Source organism: Marmota monax, unplaced genomic scaffold (assembly GCF_021218885.2).
Source record: "Marmota monax isolate L192 unplaced genomic scaffold, Marmota_monax_Labrador192_F-V1.1 WCK01_AAM20220418_F8-fsc00012, whole genome shotgun sequence".
NCBI lineage: Eukaryota > Metazoa > Chordata > Mammalia > Rodentia > Sciuridae > Marmota > Marmota monax.
This window is the reverse complement of record NW_026695227.1, coordinates 23,380,341-23,402,314: the sequence shown is the minus strand read 5'-3', so window position 1 is coordinate 23,402,314 and position 21,974 is coordinate 23,380,341. Positions and strand designations below refer to the sequence as shown.

The window sequence follows — 21,974 nt, the reverse complement described above, 5'->3', positions numbered from 1 at the left end:
GACAGCAGCAGCTCCTGAGAGGGATGGAGATGGAGTTTAGGTGGATGATGTAGATGGGCCTGAAGGACATCACCCTACTGTATGTTTTTTTTTTTTTTTTAAAGGGAAAGTCTGCACAATATATGATGGCTGCAGAATCCTTCTTCATGGCAAGTAATGAAGAAATACCATTGCATATACAGTTTCTCCTGTCCCCTTGGGTCTTTGGCATATGGCTATCATAAACTGATGTCACATTTTGAATTTAAAAGGCAATAAAAATTGGAATTTCAAAGAAAAGCCCAAGTAAAATATTTTTTTCTCTTTTCACTGAGATATTTTTTTCTGAACTGAAATAAAATATCCAACATATAGCCAATTAATTTTTTTTTTGCTCAGCAACAGATTTATTTTTCATTTACCAAAAAGACATGTTTAGCACAAAGGTAGATTATATGGAAAGATAAAGCATAACACATTTTAGATTTTCACTGATTTTTAAAAGAGAAACATTTCTCAACTTGTAGAACTGCATAAACACAAACATGAAAAACATTGTCACTTTTTTTTTTAAATTGGCAAGCATACTTGTCCTTCCTAAAATTAAAACTAAGCTGGTAACTTTGGAAACACTGCATTCTGTGAGATGTATAAATGCTTCTTTAGGAAAATCCACATGTTGGTTCAAGTTGCAGTAATCACACGTTTAGGTATTGAAAGAACTGAACTCTTAAGACAGGCAGGTATTCTTTTTTAAAACATAATGTCAAATGTTAACTCTGGGTGTATGCAGAGTATTCTTGGCTAGGCTACTGTACTAACAGTGGCTAAAATTAGAAGTGAGGACTTTTTTTCAGTTGACTTACTTTGCTGTTACTACTATTATTTCAAAATTTTTGGTTCCAGCTTTTCATTATTTATAAGTTAGTTTTCCTCTGTGATATCCCTTCAAAAGGCAAGAACTGGGAAGGTTAGAAGAGTAAGGAAAGCAGAAGCATAAGGACTAATATGTGGATGAGAGAAATGAATAAAGTAATCTAGCTCAATTAGTAGATATCATTATTCAAATGGCATTCTACCAGAGGCTTACAAAGACAGAGGAGGACACAGTGACCTCCCTTCATGAACTTGAAATCTATGTTGGGACACAATAAGTTTTATGCACGTGATTTAATAATCAAAGAATAAAATTTCCAAGGTAAAACAATATGCACACTCATGTATACCACAGACCTGAGAAAGTCCCATGTAATCAAACAGGCTCCAACAAGAAAATGTGTCACCATCTAAGCGAGGAATAGGATTTGCTAGAAATCTCAGACAGAAAATAACATAACTTCAGCAGGAAGAACAGGAGCTAGGAATAATTCAGAAAAGATCTGTATTGGAGGAACAGTAGGCAAAGCTGCAAGTTCATGGAGGGCCTTGAATATAATGCAAGGCATCAGAGTCTAATTCAAGAGGTGATAGGACGACACTGTGGGTTTTGTACAGGAAAGAAGCTTCGGAAATAATCCAGATGTTGTGTATCCATTATATTAAAACGACACATTGGGTTGAATGAAAACAAGATCAAACTCATGTTTGCATGCACAAATTTGATCTGGCCTTTCACTCTGGGAGCTTGTGATTGATTAACCTATGATATGATTTATCAGTTCAAATGAAGAAAAACTAGATTTAAAAAAATCTGTCTAATCATCTAACAATCTTACCTTTTAATAAACTGACATATAAGGCATTTGATTCTGCTGAAAATTAGTGCCGAGATGGCTTTCCAAAATTTATTCCTAAATTATCAACTCAATAAATGAACTAAGTGCTAAGGACTAAATTTTGTCTTCCAAAAATTCATATGCTGAAAACTCTAACCCCGGCACATTTGATCTTCACTTTCTGTCTCGAGAACTGTGAGAAATTCCTGTTGTTTAAGCCACCCAGTAGATGCTATTTTGTTATAGCTGCCTGAGCAGACTAAAATACATCCTATCATTATAAATAATCTCAAGCACTTTACTGATCCTCTTTCCATCTTCCCTGATTTTTTTCTTGGCTTTGTATGACATGAGTGGCAGGCAAGAGGAGCATGAATATATACTGAATGTTTAGTTAGCATCTGTTAGGCACTGTACATATCTAATTTGATCCTGGAAGGAATATGTGACACAATGATCTGTATAAGAAGTGGTTCAAGACAACTTTATTGAAAAAAAAAGTGATAGAAATGTACACAGTTTATAATCCACAATTAGGAGTCTTCTAAATAGTATACATGTATAACTAATTTATAACCACAGTGGACAATGAAAATAAAACACTCCTTGATAACTTTTCTTAAGGATAATCAATAATTTATTTCTTTTTTATTGTCACAGTTATCACAATTACCTAGCTACATGACCAATGTCACTACAAATCACAGGAAGATTGTCCACCTACACTTTACTGAGACAAAGACAACGGCCATTATGTGTTAAAAGTACAAGGTGTTAAAAAGAGGTGTTTATATGTGTAAACAGGATGTGGCATGTTATTTATTAACAGGTTCAAATTAGTACATATTATGCAAAGAAGCAAGCATAGAAATTGTTTTGGCATTGAATTATTAAAGTAGAAAATAAGTAAACTAGAGAAATAAATCCAGATTTTTAACTTACAATAGATCATTAAGGTAGGAAATTAATTGGCTTCTCAGTATTTTTGTTCAAGTTTTTTGTTTGTTTCCTTTCATTTTTTTGTTTTGTTTTGTTTTTTATAAATGAGTAATATGAATATATCACAAGTTAAGGAAAAGATCTCAGCCAAAAAAAGAAGGTACTGGCATATGAAAAACAAATGAAAAATTACCAGGTTATTTTGCTTACAAAAAATTTAAACTATAAAGAGTCACAAAATATATATAAAAACGCCACATTGAACGAGGCAATCATACTCTACCGAAACTGGTAGCACCCTCTGAAAATCAGTTGCATTCCATTCATTTGGTCATACGGTGGTGACTGACAAAAAGGCATTATGAACTCTTGTGCCATCGGGAGACTTGGCGCCATGGGTCATCAGTTCTTGGATTGTCATCCAGTTATCTAAAATTTTCTTGTTTCTCTTTTTCATCATCTTTTTGTGACTCAGTTCAATGATGTTGATCTCCTTCTTGCCCTCGCTGCCACTCTGAGGACTCTCCTTAAGGCATTCCAGCCGGCTCCGCATCATGAACTCCCGGCGCCTTCGCTGCTCTTTGGCCCGAACCAGGTGTTGTTTCCTCTCCTCTTTGCTCCAGTAGCGCCCCATTTTCATCTCACTCATGGTGTCATCATCTGTGGTCATGCCACTCCGCTCCTCCTTGATCTTTAAGGCACGTTCCTTCAGAATTCGGTCTCGCACTGGTCTCTTGGTGATGTACCGGGTCCCGTCACTCCTAATTTTTACCTTCCACTCCATCTTGGGCTCGGAACCCTTCTGAGATTCCTTGCACATGCTCACCAGACTGAGCTGGCTCTGGGCATACTCCACCGCAGACTTCTGTTGGATTAACTGCATGTAGCTTTGATAATGGCGAGCGTGGGCTGGGATGTTTGCATACCTATAGGAGGAGCTGTGATAAGGAGAGAGGTAAGGGACGTGTTCACTAACTGTCTTCTCATGATCTGGAAGCGTGCTGCTTTCCAAACTCTTCTCCTGGCTTTCAATGCTACAAACTTGTTCAGTGGTTTTGGCTTTGGTGGATGTCGACTCTTTGCTACTCTGTCCAGAAGGTGCTTGGTGGGTTGCAATTGTGCTTCTCAGGTTTTTCTTATTGGTGAGGTTGATCAATCTGGGAAGGGAACTGTCAGGGGAACGGTCTACGGTTAGTGGTGTACTTCTGCAGCTTTCAGCTGTGTTATAAGCACTAGAACTGTCCTTGTCTGACTTCTCTGGATGTTCGATGATGTCATCTAATTTCCCCCTTTGCATATCGAGGCTGGTGTTGTAATTTCGGAAGCCTCCATCATGTAAAGCCCAGATGTCTCCATATTGGTCTGTCACTTTCTGGAGCCTGTGAGCCTGCATAATATTCTGGCACTCAAGTTCAATGTTTCTTAGCTCTTCATTAAGTAACTGTAGCTCATGCTCCACTCCCTCTTGCTCCCCCTGATTGCACTCAATTGTGCTGCTTGAGTAATACAGGTCATACTCTCCATGGTTTTGAATCTTGCATTTGAGCTCCAAGAGCTGCCGGAATCTTTCACACTCCTCATCGTGGTTGCCAACACAGTCTGAGTCAATGTATTCACCACACACAAAGCTCTCGTTGCACTGAAGTTCCACGCTTCCTAGGGTGTCTTGGCTTTGCCCCAGCTCTCTCTTGCTCTTCAAAGATGTACCGCTGGGGTCCTCTGCTGTGTTCTCCTGCTCTGAACTCTCCTCATTTCTCAGGCTCTCATCTGTGCGCCCCACCCCACTGTCCTTCTCATGGTTGTTGGAGGAGGATGTTGCTGTGTCTGTTGTGCCTTCTTCTTCTTCTTGCTTTTTTGGCTGAGAAAATAAAGTTGAGAGAACAAAGGAAAATGATCTGAAAAACATTGATTGTTGAAAATTGCTTGTAAAACAATGCTTCTTGGCAAAATGCAATTCCTAGAAAGCTGCTCTAATTTTAGTGTCTATATAAAGATATAGATTAGTATCAGGAATGAGGACAATTAGCTCATGGAAACCTTCTAGGCAATGAAATAGAGAAAATGAAAGTTGCTTGGTTGTGCCTGTGATATTCACTTGGGTATAAATAAGAGGACACATGTAAATGAGTGACTCTTTTTTTTTTTTAATTTAAGCAAACAAAGTGATATGGGAATTGCTTTTATAGATTTGTCTCCTATTTGAAAATCTCTGAGATGAAGATGTATAAATGAAACACCTTTATGAATCTCTGAGATGAAAATACATAGAAAGATAAGACAGAATATGTTGATGGTCTTCAGCAATATGAGACCTGGAGTTCAGAGGCCGTAGTCACCTATTTTTTTTTTCTTTTGAGTTTTCTTCAAGTTTAGAGCCAACTTTATTGACTTAGTAATATGCTGACAATAGTAAGCCCAACACTACAAAATTGCAGGATGAGTTTTACGTTGTGTATGAGAGCCCAAAATCTTTCCATCTATAGATGTGGAAGGTTAATCCCAGATGAATTCAGGTTATTACTAACAGAGGGATAAGAGGCAAAGCTATATCTCCTGGAACTTCTTATGTTGCCAGCATGGCATATTCTTGAGTACATGTGTTGACCTCAGTGCAATCTTGAAATCACATCTCTCAAAAGCAACAACAATTTCTTAGGACTCATTTCAGTTACATAAAAATATTTTTCTACTTTCAACCAGTAATTTCTTTCAGATGTAAGAATTGGTGCATTGCAAGTAAAATCAGCTAAGGCCTGGACCCATTTGGACATAAATTCCTTCAATAACAAAGTTCTTTAGTTATACCAGGAAAAGCCTCCAGGCCTGGCAGTAACCATTCTTACGCTTTGGAACCAGCTTTTTAAGAATGGAAATGAGCAGAAGAAGCCAGGTTGTCTGGTTGATGGTGTCAAAAACTCAAATGATCCTGCACAGAACCTAACACACCCAATTTATGAAGAGGCATGTGAAGAGGTATGCCATCCAAACAGTAAGCAACTTTACTTCCTCCCTGTAAGTTCTCCTGCTCCCACTAACTGGGGAAGCAGATTTCAGTTCCTTTTTAGCTCTTGGACCCTTTTTTGATTGACAACACAATAAATATTTTTTATTTGTGCAAAAGCCTGGTGCATTATATTGGCTTCCATGTGTTCTGGGCAGTGGTTGCTTGTTTAATAACATTTCTAGTGATCCAGATAGACCTTGAGTCCTGGGACAGCCTCTCTGGGGTTCTTTTGCCTCTCAGCAGGGTGCAGTTGTGGTTGCTGAACTTTGGTGGCCACTTGGACTGATGTTAGTCTGGAAGGTGCAACTGCCTGAGCTTACTTCCTATGCAGCATTCCTAACCATCTGAGCCTGCTTTATTATAAAACTGAACTGCTCCCAAGAACAAGAAGTCACTGGGAGAGTAAGACTATTAAGAACAACTCTGCCTCAAACTGAACTCTCTCTCTGGTTTAGGGGTATGAATTGCCCCTCTAGTTTTGACTTTTGAGGATGAAATAATCTCTGTGGGAGTCCTGGTATTTTCCAATTTCTGGAGTCTGTATTTAGAGTCCAAATAATAAGGATTCACTGATGGGCTACTTAGTAGTTTTCTGGTCTGCTCTGGAGGACACTATGACTTAATGTAATTGTTTTATTTTTATTTTTTGCCTATTACTGGTAGTCTGTAATGATTGTAAAAAAATGTGTTTGTAATAATTATTTTGATAGAGGAAGGTAAGATATTATTTGGTGGCTGTAGACATAGTCCTATTAGAATATTTATCTACTCGAAGGTCCCTGGACACAAAAGGAAAGAGATGAATGCCCCCTGCAGCCTACTCTGTCCCCACAGGTGACTAGATTTTTATGGAGGTAACTCACCTCTAATGTGCAATGGCCTAATAGGGAACCTCTTCTGAAGAACACACCCTACTCCTGGTGTGGAGGGCACTTTCACAACTCAACTGACGGATTCACATGAGAGTGGTCATAATACCTTGAGCCATCTCACACCCCTTGGTGTTTGGGGTTTTCTGAGACACACAAAAGGGGATATCTGGCCCATTGGTGACTCTGAGAAAGAATCCCCATAAGGAGCATATTATTAGACTGAAAGGTTTTCTAAACACTCACTCTTGTTGTAGTTATAAGATAAACTTCTCAAATAATGGTCCTGGAGACATCACTGGACAGAAATTAATTCAAACCCATCAAAGTAAGCTGCCTCCAGAATTCCTAGGAATAGTTTGGGTGGGGTACCTGCGGCTACTTCCCTCTTTTTGGCCGGGTTTCCCCGATACCTTTATAACATAATTGAGCTCATGTTAATGTCTTATGGTTTCCCCCTCCCACCCCTCAGTAAATTCACTTTTGTTTCTTTGCACCTGTTCTACTATTTTTGGATTGGCATACCTGATTTAAAAATCTCTCATAATCACCTTTAAGATAATTCTTAGAACTACAATTATAGAGTTAACATGCAAAGGCTTTTAGCTCTCTTTCTAATCTGTTGATTATTCAAGGTTGCTCAGAAGTTTGTTATTTCAGTTAGTCTTAACTAAAAGGGCAATATCTAAGAATTAACTCCGAGATTCATTGAGATAAAGAAATCTCAAAGAAGGTATTTTTCTTTTTTCTTTTTTTTTTTTTAATTTAAGCAAACAAAGTGACAAGGGAATTGCTTTACCTGAAACATTTGGTCCAAAGCATAAGAGTTGTAAATGAATATTAGCAGGTGACCTTAACTTGTTTGATTTGGTCATGAATATACTTTGTTTACACACACACACACACACACACACGCATATATATCCTACATATATGTATATATACACACACATATGCATAACTACTCCCTGTTAGATTTTGCCTTTTATAGAGAATAATTTGTCTCTGCCCTAATGAGGTGCATATGTAGTTCTTTCTCTGTGAATGGGGTAAAGTAATTTTCTCCTCTGGCACATCATATAAAAATTATACAATAATAACAGGGCAGTTATAGATTATATTTGCCTTACATCTAAGTTTACTTACTACTGTATATATTTCTTTTCTCTAACAGGTATAATTACATAATTAAATATAGTAAAAACTGTTAGTGCTAAAGAGGGATGGAATGTGTAATAAAAGGTATTAAAAACAAGTCTAAAAAGATCTCTCTAGGTAATTGCTATTTTGTTCCACATAACAAATGTAACGTAATTTGGAGGGAGAAGATGATCATATATCATGTCATATTCTAGGATTCTTAATCTTTTCCTAGAAAATTTTCCCTCATTTGTTAAAAACATACTGATTTTCCTCAACAATGGTGAGGTGCTAAGTAACTCAGTGAGACCCTATCTCTAAATAAAATACAAAAAAGGGCTGGGGATGTGGCTCAGTGGTTGAGTGTCCCTGGGTTCAATGCCTGGTACCCACCCCATCACTACCACCACCACCAAAAAAAAAAATTACTGATTTTGGTTCTTCTTTTTGTGGTGCTGGAGATTGAACCCAGGGTCTTGCATGTGCTAGGCAAGTACTCTACCACTGAGCTATATCCTCAGCCTTAGGACATATTAATTTTAAATGTTTTATTGATAACAAAGTTATAAGTGATCATAACTGACAGTGGAAACTTCTTGCAACCTCTGGCATCTCTGACTATAAGGTCACAATAGTATCAAATGTGTTGAGGTCTGCCTACTGTGCCACAAAACCCTCAGACATTATTGATATCATGTATTTGAGTTTATCACACTAATTACAATGATATTTTTCACATATTTTGTGATGAACTGAAAAAACTACAGGAAGACTAGTTTTTTTTTCTTTACATGCAGTTGAAGTACTGCAGTCAAATTATGCTAAGGGAGATGTTGCACAATATTTCAGTAGTAGCCATATGGGCCAGGAGAGTATGGAAAATGAAACTTTTTCATATCAGTAGGCATATGTATGGTTAGATATTTAATTTTAATTGAATTCCTTTTTCTTTTGTTACTGGTCTATGAATAATGGGCAAAATAGTTTTCCATTCTCAGATCTAGAATTCCTGGCTTCTAATGTAATGCTGCTCTGTCATTTATCATTTCCCTATGGAATTATTACAGTGACAGGCAATGTTTCTACCAAGACATTTCTAATGTAGTATTATTGTTTATAGGGGCAAAAGACTTTTAAAGGTTTCTGTACTTCTCATCATTTTTCAGTTTCATGGTGAAGAAAAATTTCCACACAATAAGAATCTAACCTCAGGGACATCTAATGTTACCTCAAAAGACCTAACATTTGTATTACGTCTGATGAGTAGGCAGCATTTGACACCATATCACTTCACCTGGGCAGGATTTCTCCCTTCCCTTTTTCAACATCCTCCTGTCAATTCTGTATCAGGTCACATTTTGTATCCAAGAGAGAAAAAGCCTGGAGCGAGGACTTTCTTGCTTACAACTAGCAACTGCCACCAAAAATATCTTTATTTGTGGCCAGTGTTGAAGTCATACATAAAAATTTCAGTCTGTCTCACCTATATTGAAAAGCAATGAACACAGTAGCAGAGTCACTTCTGAGCATAAACTGCAGGCTGTGTGGTAGCCAAGGAGCAATGGTCAGCACATGAGTACATCACACATGGCTAGGCAAATGTGTAGTTTGAGATCTGATGATTTATTTAATATATGAACATGCGCACCCACACGTTTGTCCTGAGATGTTAGCATGTAAACACATTTCATTTTTCAGCTGGGTTAAGTTACAGAATGTTTGTTTCATGTGGTTAAGCCTATCAGGATTTTTTAAAAATTATTTTTAGGAGTATTAAGAAGAATTAATATTTAAAATAGGATGATAATTAAACAAAGCAGAAAACTGAGATTGAAGTGGTAACAAAATTACATCAATCAGATGAATATCATGAATTTAAAAATCTAAATTATTTGATATTGGTTTTATATAGTGAGAATGTAAAAATAATGAAAAAGATGCCAAGCCTCACTTTGCCATAGCCACTCTGTGATCTTTACTATTGATTAGTCATTTAAGAACAGAAATTCTGTCAGTTTTTACAAAAAATGTTTTATTTTTTGCATTCTGAGTATTCAAGTGTGGTACTTGGAACGTAATAGAAACTAAAAATTTTTGTTAAATGAGTGGGTGACTTTAAGACCAAATGGTATCAAAATCTCAAATGACGTCATAGAAGATGTTGCACAATGTGTCAACAGCAGCCATTGGACCAAAGATAATCTGATTATTCAGGAGTATACAGATGTAATCATGTCACCAAATATGCAGATAAGATTGATGGTTTATATCTTGTCTCATTATCCAATAGTCATAACCTAAATATTCAAACAGATACATTAACATTGTGAAGTTTAAATATTACTTTTTGAAGGTTTGCCTCATGGGATATAGTTCGTCTCCAGCTAGCCTATTAGCAAGCAGCTCACGGTTTTACTATAAATTTCTGTAATTAGGTTGAAACAGTACCTGGGTCAACATTTGAATACTATTGTACTCTATTAACAACAGTGTCTGAGCTTCCCAAGCTAGAAATATTCTTAACAGAAAAAAAAAAAAAATGTATTCCTTAGGCTTCATTTGAGATGATCATTTGCTCTAAAAAATTACCATTACAGAGATGTTTGATCAAACCCTTAGATTGTGGTTTTTTTTTTCCCTCCATTTATGGTTCTACATTTAAATAAAGAACTAGCAACATATCAAATGCTGTCATTCAAATTGTTGGCCCTACCTGCTCCACCTCATTGGCAGTGTGCTGCATTGCTTCATTATGCTGTTCTTCCAACATTTCTAAGTTTAACTCCTCTAAGAATTCATTCCTTTCATCTTCCAGCCAGCCTTCATCCAGCTGCAAAAGAATGTATTAGTACATTATATTATGTTAGTGAGAACTCATGCTAAAATAGGGTAAACTTAAGTGGCGATGCCTGACCAGTTCCTTTTATCATAATGATTCTCTTCAGAATACCAGCCTCCTATAGTTCACCTCTCAGAAAGAAGAAAAGGTAATACAAAAAAATAAAATTGGATTCTTTTATCCTTTCCTGCAACAATGCTACAGATTTTCTCCCATAAGTGAGTAAATCTCACAGCATAGAACATTACCTTCTTTCAAAATGTATGAAAAGCATACTGCATAATCCATAGATGTCATGCTCATTACTTCCAACAGTCCCTGAGTTGAAAGAACTGCAATGATACTAATAGGACTATGGGGCAATTAGGTGCTTTTTTTCCTTACAACAACCCCCAATAAGATCATCTGCAAAGTCACCCCACAGGCTGATGTAACCCTCATCCTGTTTTTGTTGTTTCTTTGTTTTTGTTTTTTACTTTTAGACGGGTAGCTCCCAAGGTAACAAGATAGTTGACAAGATGGAACTAACATCTATTTCATTTGTAAATAATGGACACGAAAAATACATCAATGCTGTATCATGTCTGTTTGTTTATTTTCTCAGGCACTGGGTATCAAACCTAGGGCCTCATGCATACAAAGCCTGTGCTGTCTCACTGAGCTACAACCCCAGATTCCATCCTATATCAACTCACTTTTGAGGCTCAATTACTAGAAAAAAGACTTGTTGATGGCAGATGAAACTGTGTATAGCATATAGAGCTTTATTTGTGGGTGCAAGATGCATACATTCTTGTGGGAATCTTACACAAATGAAACTGAATAAATGCTTTTGTCTCCTCCACAAAATGAAGTGAAGAGTTGGTGATTACCTTTGCTAATATGATTGGTGTTGACAGTCAATACAGCTAATTTGCCTCAAAGTGGATTTTGGAGCTGGATTACATAAATTAGCTGTCTATAGTTATTAAATGAATTAGGTTATTGTCAAAACTCTGCTTTACTCTGTGTTACAAAGAAATGACTTTCTAGTGAGCAAACATGGACAATAAAGTGCTTTCACCAACAAACTGGTAAAATAAGCTTTTAAATTGAATTGAACTTTTAAAACTTTAAAACATACACAAACCTGAAAGAGGCTAGAGTTGTAGATCAGTGATAGTGCTCTTGCCTAGCACACATGTAAGGCACTGGGTTCGATCCCCAGCACCACATGAAAATTAATAAATAAAATAAAGGTATTTTTTTCCATCCACAACTAAAAAAAAATTTAAAATACAAAATAAACCTGTAAGGTCAATAAAACCTCATCAAAAAGGAATTAGCATGTATGTATCACTTTCATTAACAAGAAGGCAAATCATAGATTTTGTGTTATCTATTAAAGACCATGTAGAACAAACTTTAATCCAACTGGAGCCAAAAGTATGGACACAATTTTGACCCTCATTTATCTTAATATGGCCTGAATAAATTGACCTAACTGCACTCCACTGACTTTGATATGCAGATGAGCTATGATAATCATGCTGACTAAAATTTTAAATTCAGTCCAATTTATAATTGTCCAAATTTACATTCTGTAATCCCTTTTAAGTGTCATGAAGCTACAAATGCCAGACTCTAAAAGAAATTACTTAAAGCTAAAAATGTTTGCTTTTCATGAACACAGCAAGGATTTTTTTCTTTAATTAGTTCAAAACAAAATATTTCCTAATACTGATATAGTGACTGATGGAACAGAGTCTTTTGAGGTTTAAATGAAGTGGTAAAAAAGGTAAAGAGAACTAAGTAGAAATTAATGATTCCCTATTACTCTTTTCATATGGGCTAACCCTATACAACCCTGAGATGTCATATATAGTCAGCACGCCTATTTTAATAAACTTCCCCACAGGCTGGGAAGTAGAGGGAGATTCTTCTTGCTGGCTTCCTTTCCCTATTGTATTTCCCTTTCTACTTAGACATTCATTCACTGCTGTCTGAGTCTAATGCTGCAACAGAGATTGGCATCCCTCTTGAGCTGAGCTGCAGGAAAGGAAGAATTGTCTGCATAATACAGTGGGGATCTGTCTGCACCAGAGTGGACAATATGTAACATTGCAGAAAAGGAACAATATACACTGTCTCAAAAGTAGTGGCTACAGGTTCCTATGAGAACCCTCTCTGCCCCTATGTCCTGAGGGGAATAGGACAGAAAAGCAATATCTTTAATGGTCTGAGGAAGAAAATGGGCAGGAAATGAAAGAGAGGTGACAGGGAATGAAGGAAATGAGTTATTTAAAAAATATTGCACAGATGCACAATACTGCCGCTAGCAACTTTGTAGATCATTTCCAAGAATCTAGCGAGTATTCGAAGCATTTTTAAAAAACATTCTAAAAGCACACAAAATGCTTCCACATTCTCCCTGAATAAAATACACATGCAAAAAAATGCAGTGAGATATATTAACTTTGAAGGGAAAAATGGGTAATATAAAGACAACTTTTTTTGTTTCCTTCTTTTTTTGGGGGGGTAGTGACTTTATATCATGTCTGCTTAAATTGCATTTTTAAGGTGTATATTTTCTTTGCTGATTTCTCTGGAAATCTGATTTTCTTTAGGCAATTAGCTTCTTTTCAGTGCAATGAAGCCTTCTTTAGGATCAATGAGCTAATGCACATCCTGATTTTGACAGGCAGGGTAGCATCCTATGGAGTCAGAGGACCATCTTTGATCAATTGGGGAAAGTAAGTCTCATTTGAAAATTCATTCTCCAATATTGATTCTTTTGAGGGAAAGACCAGGAGTGTAGCCAAATATTCAAAGATGCCACTAGTTCTGCCAAGCATATGTATTCCATCAAAGATTCAGAGGATCTGGTCCTGTGTCATTAATTTCTATTCTTTTCATAGCCCATTATGGCCGTTATGCGGCATAGTTTAAGGAAATGCCTTTAGTTCTAAATTAATGAGTTTCTCTAGCAGTTACACAAAAAGGGCAGGAAACCACCTTATAATATAAAGATTTCTTTTGCACGACTGAGTTCATTTCAATTTACCATGAATTTCACTAATATTTAGCCCTTTTATTCTGTTCTTTTTTCAAGAAAATGTGATCAGTGAGATAACAGATTTGAGAAATTTCCAGGTAATTGTTACAGTCTCATTCATATTTCAAAAATTCATACCACCTAGGCAACCCAGCCAGTTGTGTGGGGTCACTTCCCTACTCCTAAGACCTCAGGTGTGTGACTCTATTCTGCTCCAGGCTATGGCCGACTTTTATGAGAACCATTTAGAATGGTCAAGGGCATAAAGGAAATATATGCGGAAAGGGTGATCTTTTATAACCACTATATTCAAGTCAGGACTCAGTCTGACACTGAAATACACTTACTCAATGTAATTTATAGATAGTATGTAGTTACTGAGTCTGAAAAATATCAGATCAATAACCTAAGAGACAAATGGCGATATAACTAACTTCACTCAAACTACTGACAGATGGATAGAACGGTGACAATGTATTGTCCTTTCTGCATTGTGGTGGGATATAAAAAGGATATAAAAGGAAGTACCAATAGTACGTTTCTTCCACCATTACCTCTCCTTTATTTTCATGACATCTTCTTCGGTAAAGATATAACAGAATTCCTTTAGAAACATCAGATTTTTGGTTGGACAAATGTTTCTGTCATATCGAACTTGGAAAAAAATTCAACTACTATATATATGGAACACACCAAACTACATAAAATACCTTACATGACAGTTATTAGATATGCTAATGTTCTCATTAGAGATTCTTTCACCATACCTTCATATGCCAATTAAGTATTTTTAGATGGGAAGCTAATGTGAGGATTCACACAAAATTAAAAATCATATAAAGTCAACCATTTGTGTGACTTCATTTAAAAACTGGCAAATGGAAAGAGAGAATAATGATTCAATTTTGTGTGCTTTAAATATCCTCAAGTGGGATATTTAGCTGGTATTCTGTATAAGGCAGTCTTCAATGTATACTTTTTTTTGGTAAAGTTGGTAAATTAGAAAAGATCAGTCTTGGTTGTATTTTGTATGCTTGGTTTTACAGGTATCTATGAGGTTGATTTGATGTAGAATAGTAGATAATGATTGTAGTTTCATCCACAAAGTCAGTGAATATCGAGTACAGTCTGAGGACTTTTGATCTCCATTCTGACCTGAATCTCTGGCCTTGCAACAAGCAGCACGATTCTCTTACACTCATCACTAGACAGCAATGCCACTGCTTCTTCTCGATTCTGGACATCTTCCCCATTTATCTAGAAAACAAATGAAAGTGGCACATTAGTTTCCATTTCCACAATGCTGCGCACAATAAATGGCAAATATCAGCTCATTTATGGTAAATGTATGGACAATGAAGCTCACACAATGGGCTCATCTTCAGCCCCTCCGTGGAAAGTGCCTTCACTCAATTATGCGCTTACTGTAAGAGCCATATCGATCCCTGAAGGATGGCGGACATCAGAGGAAGCAGTTATGTTCATAAATGTCCAACCTGCGCCCTGGCAACATACATCTAGCAACACAATTAACCAGCCCCTGACAGGTGACGTTCATCTTTCTCCGCTCAGAGTAATGGAAGTGTCACTCTGAGATAATAGTGCTGGGGGAAGCAGGACCGGCAATACCACAACTGAAATCCGTCATCCTGCATGCTTGCTGTGAGCCAATTAGAGGGCTGCAGTATTATCTCTCACCAGGCGATGCTCCCAAGCCACTGCTGATTGCATTTTCACTTAATCATTTCATATTTGTGTGTGGGTCTGACTCAGATGCCCAAACATCACTCAGGGTGTATCTCAGTGCTTAGCTAATCAAAAGGAGAAACTCATCAGTAACCTCCTCATCAAAACTCCAGCTCCTTTCTAAGATTTCCTAACCCTAAACTCATGCAATATCTTAACTATACTTCAATGTTTTTAAAAATTAACATAGAATAAATTTGACTTGTTAATAAAAATGGGGGAAAGAAACTGATCTTCAGTAAACTTTAAGCTACACAGAAAAGATGCCTATGGCATTTGAAATCTGCATTTTTACTTTTTCTAAGTTCTAAAGATAGAGTAAATTAAACATCTAAAGTTTGTAATTTAAACTAGACTTTCATGGTCAAATGTATTTAGCTTTTAGTTTTTGTTTTACTATTTAAAAATTAAAATCTTATATTAAATGTTGAATTTCAAGACAATAAAAATTTTCATATCTAATATATAATCAAAAGATACGAAAAGAAAATTTCATATATTTTACCTAAGACAATTATTAAATTATTTCAATAAGAGACATATGGAAAATATGGCTGCACTAACCATTTTTTTCCATAATTAATATCCTTTAACTAAGGATTGCTGTGTAAAACATTAAGTAGACTACTGTGGTTTTCCCCTGTGAGACTCAGGGATGCTGGCTGAGGAAAGGAGGATAAACACAATGATTAGGAAGCAAGGAATCTCAACTTTAGACCACAATTATGGTCTTTTTTAAAAATAAATTTATTTATTTTTATGTGTTGCTGAGGATCAAACCCACTGCCTCAGAAGTGCCAGTCAAGCATTCTCCCACGGTGCCACAATCCCAGCCCCCATAATTATGATCTTTATTCTTAACCTCTTATCATATGTTTAAAAAGCACACAATCCTACCCACATGTTACATCTTCTCTGACAAATGCAAATACCACCTTCGTTTCTTGCTTACAATGTAGACAAGAAAGCCAACTTTTACAAGTTTCATGTGCATTTTTTTTTCAACCATAAATAAAATCTGTCAACCTAGAAAACAGGATCCATGATCCCCAAATGGGGAATAATGACAGAAAAGGGTCTGTTGTGGTTTTTTTTCTTTCTGATAAATGTATCAGAAAAGTTATGTATGTATTGAATCCAAGGTCTTTTTTTTTTCTCAAAGATAAATTTGGGTCTTCATGGATTCTACTGTACCTCCTCCATTCTATACTAAGTCTTATTTTAAAATAATGACTATGATTTTTATTCTCTTTTACCTTGGAGGGCTTATGTTCACTTTATAATAATTCTTTTAGTAGTATAGCTGTAATACAATTATATGTTTGTCAAACATGAACCTAATCATTTCATCTCCTCCCCACTATGGGCACATTTTGATTTTAACTGAGCTGAATGATTTCACACAAGTTATCTTCACCTTTTCTGTTTGAAATATAATTCTTACTACATTTCCCCCTGGTCTCCACTCAAAAATGAACATATGTCCCCATTCTTCATCTAAATTTCACTTGCCATCAATCTAAATATTCCTCATTCATATCAGTCTAAAGTTGTAATTATGTTTGCTATCTTAAAATGCATATAATAATGGTACAGAAGGTTGTTACAGAAGGTTTAAATAAGTGATTGGTACAAAAAATCGTATTCAATGTTGGTACACATTAGTATTGATGCAATTATTATAGTTATCACCATTTATACTTTAATTCTCAGTAAAGGCAAGACTCTTTCCTTTTATTTCTTGTTAAACGAAGCAAATATATTCATAAACAATAATTAAATCCACAGCACTAAACATGGTTCTATTTAGAAAGATATTTACCTTCTATTTATTAACTCTTAGCCATCAGGAAAAATATGGTTTTCTCTTTTCAGTCCCTTTCCTGTTGGTATTCATCTTTCTCCTCTGAAAACTCCTCTGGAGAGCTTGGTCTCCAGTTCTGCCAATTAGTCCTAGTTTTCATTTGGGGAGGGCTTGGTGCAGATCAGTTGTTGCAGAAACACTTATAGGCAGAATCATACCAAGGATGAAATGAATTTGCCTCAGAAATATGGCATTAAAATGTAATTTACTGTTTTCTTTTTCAAAATAAGGAACACTTTAGCCAACTGGTTGGTAGATCCCATTGTACTCAGGATTTGGTTTCATGCCCAAACTGATATTAAGGCAAAAAATGCAGACATGTGTTTCAGAAGATTCCTCTCAAGAAATGAAAAGCTTTTAGGAATGGTACCACATAGAGCCTCCAAACTTCAATTTCCTGTGCTCCTGAAAAAAATGGCTTAGGGATTCAGGACTGCTTGTGGGGAAGTTGCCTAGAAGACCCCACACTGACATAAAGGTGGAGAACCTCACAGCAAGGGAAGGAGACATATGGCTAGTCAAGTCTCTTCTCTTACAATTTTAAGCAGAGAGAGAGAGGAAGAGAACCAAGAAGGAGATAATATGTAACTTGTTTTAATAAATGAGGGAAATATTTGTGGATAATATATATCTCAGTTTACATAATCATATGTAAAGATTAGTTTCAAGATGGGTATTACTGTTGTCTTAGGAGAGATCTGGGAGTCAAAAATATCACTTTAGGCCCAATCTCCTGCATGGACATGAGAGAGAATGAGCCTAAATACTTAGAAATGGTCTGATATAGTTTCTCTGCTTATATGTATCAATTTTTGTTTCCTATATTATTGTACCAGAGGTTGATTGGTGACTGAAATTCTTGGCACCCAACTACCTACAGAATTTCTTAGGAAAAATCAATAATCTTAAGTAGAAAAGGAAAGATTTATTTCAAGTCTGTTTATATTTTAATATGGAGAGAAAAGGGTGAGTACAAAGTATAGAGATATAGATATTTAAAGAACACCAACAGGAAATAGCTATTCATAGGGAAGAAAATTCAAAAGTAGGAAGAAATTCTGAGGATAAGTTTATGTGTAGCACACAGAAAGGGCTCATCAGAAGTCTCCATATTCCACTGTTGAGTTCTGGCAGAGATCTGTCTGGAAGTAATCCTTCGGTACATGTCCCACTTCCTGGCCAGCATGAGACGGGGCTGCTTACATGGAGTGTTACACACTTACCATGCCAAGGAGAAAACAGGACACAGTGGTTTCTTCTTGGGAAAGCTGATAATTTATTTCAGCATTTAACTCTTGCTTTCTAGCTCAGAAATACTTTCTTTGGATGTGCAATTTTGTAAGAGGACTTCCCTAGGATAATTACTGTGGATGAATTTGACACAAGTTCTAGGCAGTGGCACAGAAACAGAACCATCAAGAGCTTGCAAAGGGAAAATACATGAGAACCAACAAGGTTCTCATGAAGCTATCCTAAGTGTGAGTACATGTGATGTTGTTGGGTGAGGTCATCTCACAAGCACCTGGTGTGCCAAATGGGAAAAAAAAAAATCTTAGCTACACACTAAGGGCAGGACCATAAACTGTGCTCTACTTAGGTCATTGTGAACAGAAAATTAGAATCCCAATTGCTCTAAAGAGATTCATTTAAATAAAAGCCAGTCAGGAAACCTCAAGGATAAGGAGTAAATCCTCTGTTTCCCTCACTCTCATTTCCCTGGGAAAGAAGTCATTAATTGTTCATTACATGGTATCCCATAATCTCTCATCAGCCATATGGGAGCTATTTGTCTATGGGTACAATTTTGTCACAGTTTTACTTAATATAATTCCACAAGCACCCTTAAGACATTGCTGCCTATGTGCGCAGATAGAATTGAGTTCTAGGCTTTTTAATGTGACATGTATTTATTCATTAAGTGTGACATATTTGTCACAGAATATAAAGTAATCAGGCAGCAAACAACACTTTATCAATCCTGCTGTTGTTTCTTCAATGAACCAACTCCATTAAGGAATGTTTTATTATCTTGCAGATTTTTCTTCAGAAATTTATCCACCCACAATATAGCTGAGACTCTAGAAATGTCAAAACATTGTATGTATGTATGGAAAGGTGAATTTTATTTCTAAAATGACACCCACAGGACTAATTTTAATCACTGTGTTTGTGTATCTGGTTAGCTGGAAATTAGCAAAGAAGTCAGGTGAGAAAATAATAGGAGGTGGTGGTGGAGAGTAGATGGTGAGAAGAAGTGGCAGCTGGTGACAGCCAAGAGATCAGTAAGAAAAATGACAATATGTAGACTCAGTATATCCAAATAGGGTCATTTAATATCAGGGCACAAAATGTCCTACATGTTTCAGTCATTGAGCATTTTATTTCATTATTGCATTGTGTAATGATTGCTGGGTATAGCATGACCCTGAGCATCAAAAGGTAACATCATTTTTAGTATATTTAATTGGAGATGGTAACACAATGAACAGTACATTTTAAATTATTTTCAAATTTAAAAAGTGAGCATTTTAAAAGCTTTTGTGCCTGGATGATACACTAAAATGGTACTCTTAATTTCTCAATGAGGCTGTTCAGGTCTTATTTATCCTATCATCCTTTCAACTGAATAGCTCATTTCATTCATTGAATTATTCCTGTGGATTGTGAAAGATGATGCAAATATGATGGCAAATAAGACTATGTCTTGGTTTCCTGGTTCACTTTTTCTTCCTGTGATGAATCCAAAGACAGACACAATTCCCTTTTGTTTAACTACAGGTCACTACTTACCATTCTCACAGAACTAAAAATGATATACTTCAGAGATTCTCTGCAAACTAGTGGGACCCCAAACGATCATTAACTCTTTGTCCTTAACTAATGGGAATCTTAGTAGAAGATTTTTTTGATGAAAAGGGAGTTCTGCTACAAAGAGGAAAAGAGAAAAAGAAGTGGTGGGATTCAGTGAGTGTCCCCTTGAAGAAGGAAGAGAAGAAAAGGCTGCAGATGCACAGCCACATTATGACGGTGTCATCCTGTATTGTGACCCTCTATGTAAACTGATGTCTTCCTGGGAGAGGTTGCCCAGAATGCTTGGAAGCAACTATCATAATTTTGAAACTGAGATTCTCCAAAGAAACATCCTCTGGAGGTCCACATACAGCAAGGAGAAACGGAAACTGTGTTACCCCAACTAGAAGTTCTGTTGGGTATTTTAACAGTGTGTATTCCTTCAACTTGCTATTATAGTTGTCCTCTCTCATTTACAGTTGTGATTGACAGTGAAGCTCAACCTAGAAGGACCTCTGTTTTCATTTGGGGGTTGATGGGGACACAGGAGCTGGGGAGCCTGTGTCTTTCCTGCATCCACTCTTTATGGGAGAGGACTCTGAAGGGATGGAATATGTACAGGCAGGTTTGGAGCAGAAAATCAAACTTTTGTTATTCCTGATTTGCCTGGAATTTTCTTGACAGTCCTGCAATCTCTATGTGTTCTGCTTATTGTCTCCTCATTAAACTGATATTTAATCACTTTCTATATTTTCACATTTCTATATGAAGAAGAAATTGTATTTCCTGGCCCCAGAAACTCATTAGTGAGTGGTTGAACTTTCTTTAGATGTGAAAACTTTCATTTAGTAAAGGAACATCTGGATCCAAGTTCACCTAATTTATTCTAGACAAGGCAGCAATTGTTACTGCTGATGCTGCTAGAAATAATAGCCACTAATGGTTATTAAACACTTTCACACACTGGGTTCAGCATTTTTCATGCATAATATGTGATCTTCACAACAATAATAGGTTATATAATTGTTACCACTTTCTAAGATGTGAAAATGGACTTGAAATGAAAGGAGGTTAAGTGATGTGCCCAGCCAAGCCAATGGTGGACCTGGGAGTTGAAGTCCAGGAATCCCACTCCAGAGATTGATATTAACCCATTAATTATTATCTGATAACTCTTAAGAAATGCTACCATCTTTACTTTAAAAATGTTCAAATGGTAGCTTTTCTATTTCATAGATTTAATATACAAAAGCAAAGACAAAATCTGTTCTCTAATGTTTTGTAAGAAACATAATAAAAACTTTTGGGTAGACAGTAGGAGATTTAAGGAAATAACCACACCACATACTTGCAAAATTCGATCCCCTTCTCGAATCCGTCCATCCTTGGCAGCGATGCTATTTGGATCTACCTGAAATGGAAAGGATATACATCTTTAAAGAGGCAGTCAGTATCCACCCAAGAACTTACAGATTCAGTTTTAAGTTCCTGGTTCAAAATTCTCTATTGATTTTTGACAGAGTGCATGTTGTATTTTTATCCATCAAAAATTACTACTCCTAGCCAGGCATGGTGGTGCTTACCTGTAATCCCAGGGGCTCCAGAGGCTGAGGCAGGAGGATCGATTATTCAAAGACAGCTTCAGCAATGGTGAGGTGCTAAGCAATTCAAGGTCTAAATATTATATAAAATAGGGCTGGGGATGAATTCCTGAGTTCAATCCTAGGTACCAAAAAAAATTACTAATCCTAAAAATGTAAATAGACTATTTTAGAGTTAACAATAATAAAATGAAGTGGATTAGAATAGAACTTGATTTGAAGACTTTTTTTTCTCCCTCCTTCCATCCATCCCTTCCTTCTTTCTCTTCCTTTTTCCCCCACATTCATTCATTTATTTCTGAATCTCAGTTGTCAGATGGTCTTCAGCTGACATGAAATGTTAATGTTAGGATTCTCTGGACTCAGGAAATTTTCTTTCTACTAAGTCAGTCTTTAAATCCTGCCCTGGCTGTCTTAGAAAAGCTGATAGTTATACTATAAGTCTACATTTATT

At 36.4% G+C, this 21,974-nt stretch overlaps 1 protein-coding gene across 2 annotated transcripts in view; it reads right to left on the bottom strand.

Annotated features, from left to right (window-relative positions):
- Positions 1–362: 362 nt before the first annotated feature.
- The window catches only part of Pdzrn4 (PDZ domain containing ring finger 4), a 385,332-nt gene continuing 363,720 nt past the window's right edge, over positions 363–21,974 (bottom strand). For both annotated transcript variants that reach the window (XM_046436374.2, XM_058576451.1), the window contains 4 exons: positions 21,268–21,330; positions 14,675–14,776; positions 10,360–10,476; positions 363–4,491 (listed from right to left, as the gene is read on the bottom strand). In XM_046436374.2, coding sequence (XP_046292330.1) covers positions 2,965–4,491; positions 10,360–10,476; positions 14,675–14,776; positions 21,268–21,330 — 1,809 coding nt within the window. In that variant the 3' untranslated portion in view covers positions 363–2,964. The remainder of the gene's footprint in view (positions 4,492–10,359; positions 10,477–14,674; positions 14,777–21,267; positions 21,331–21,974) is intronic.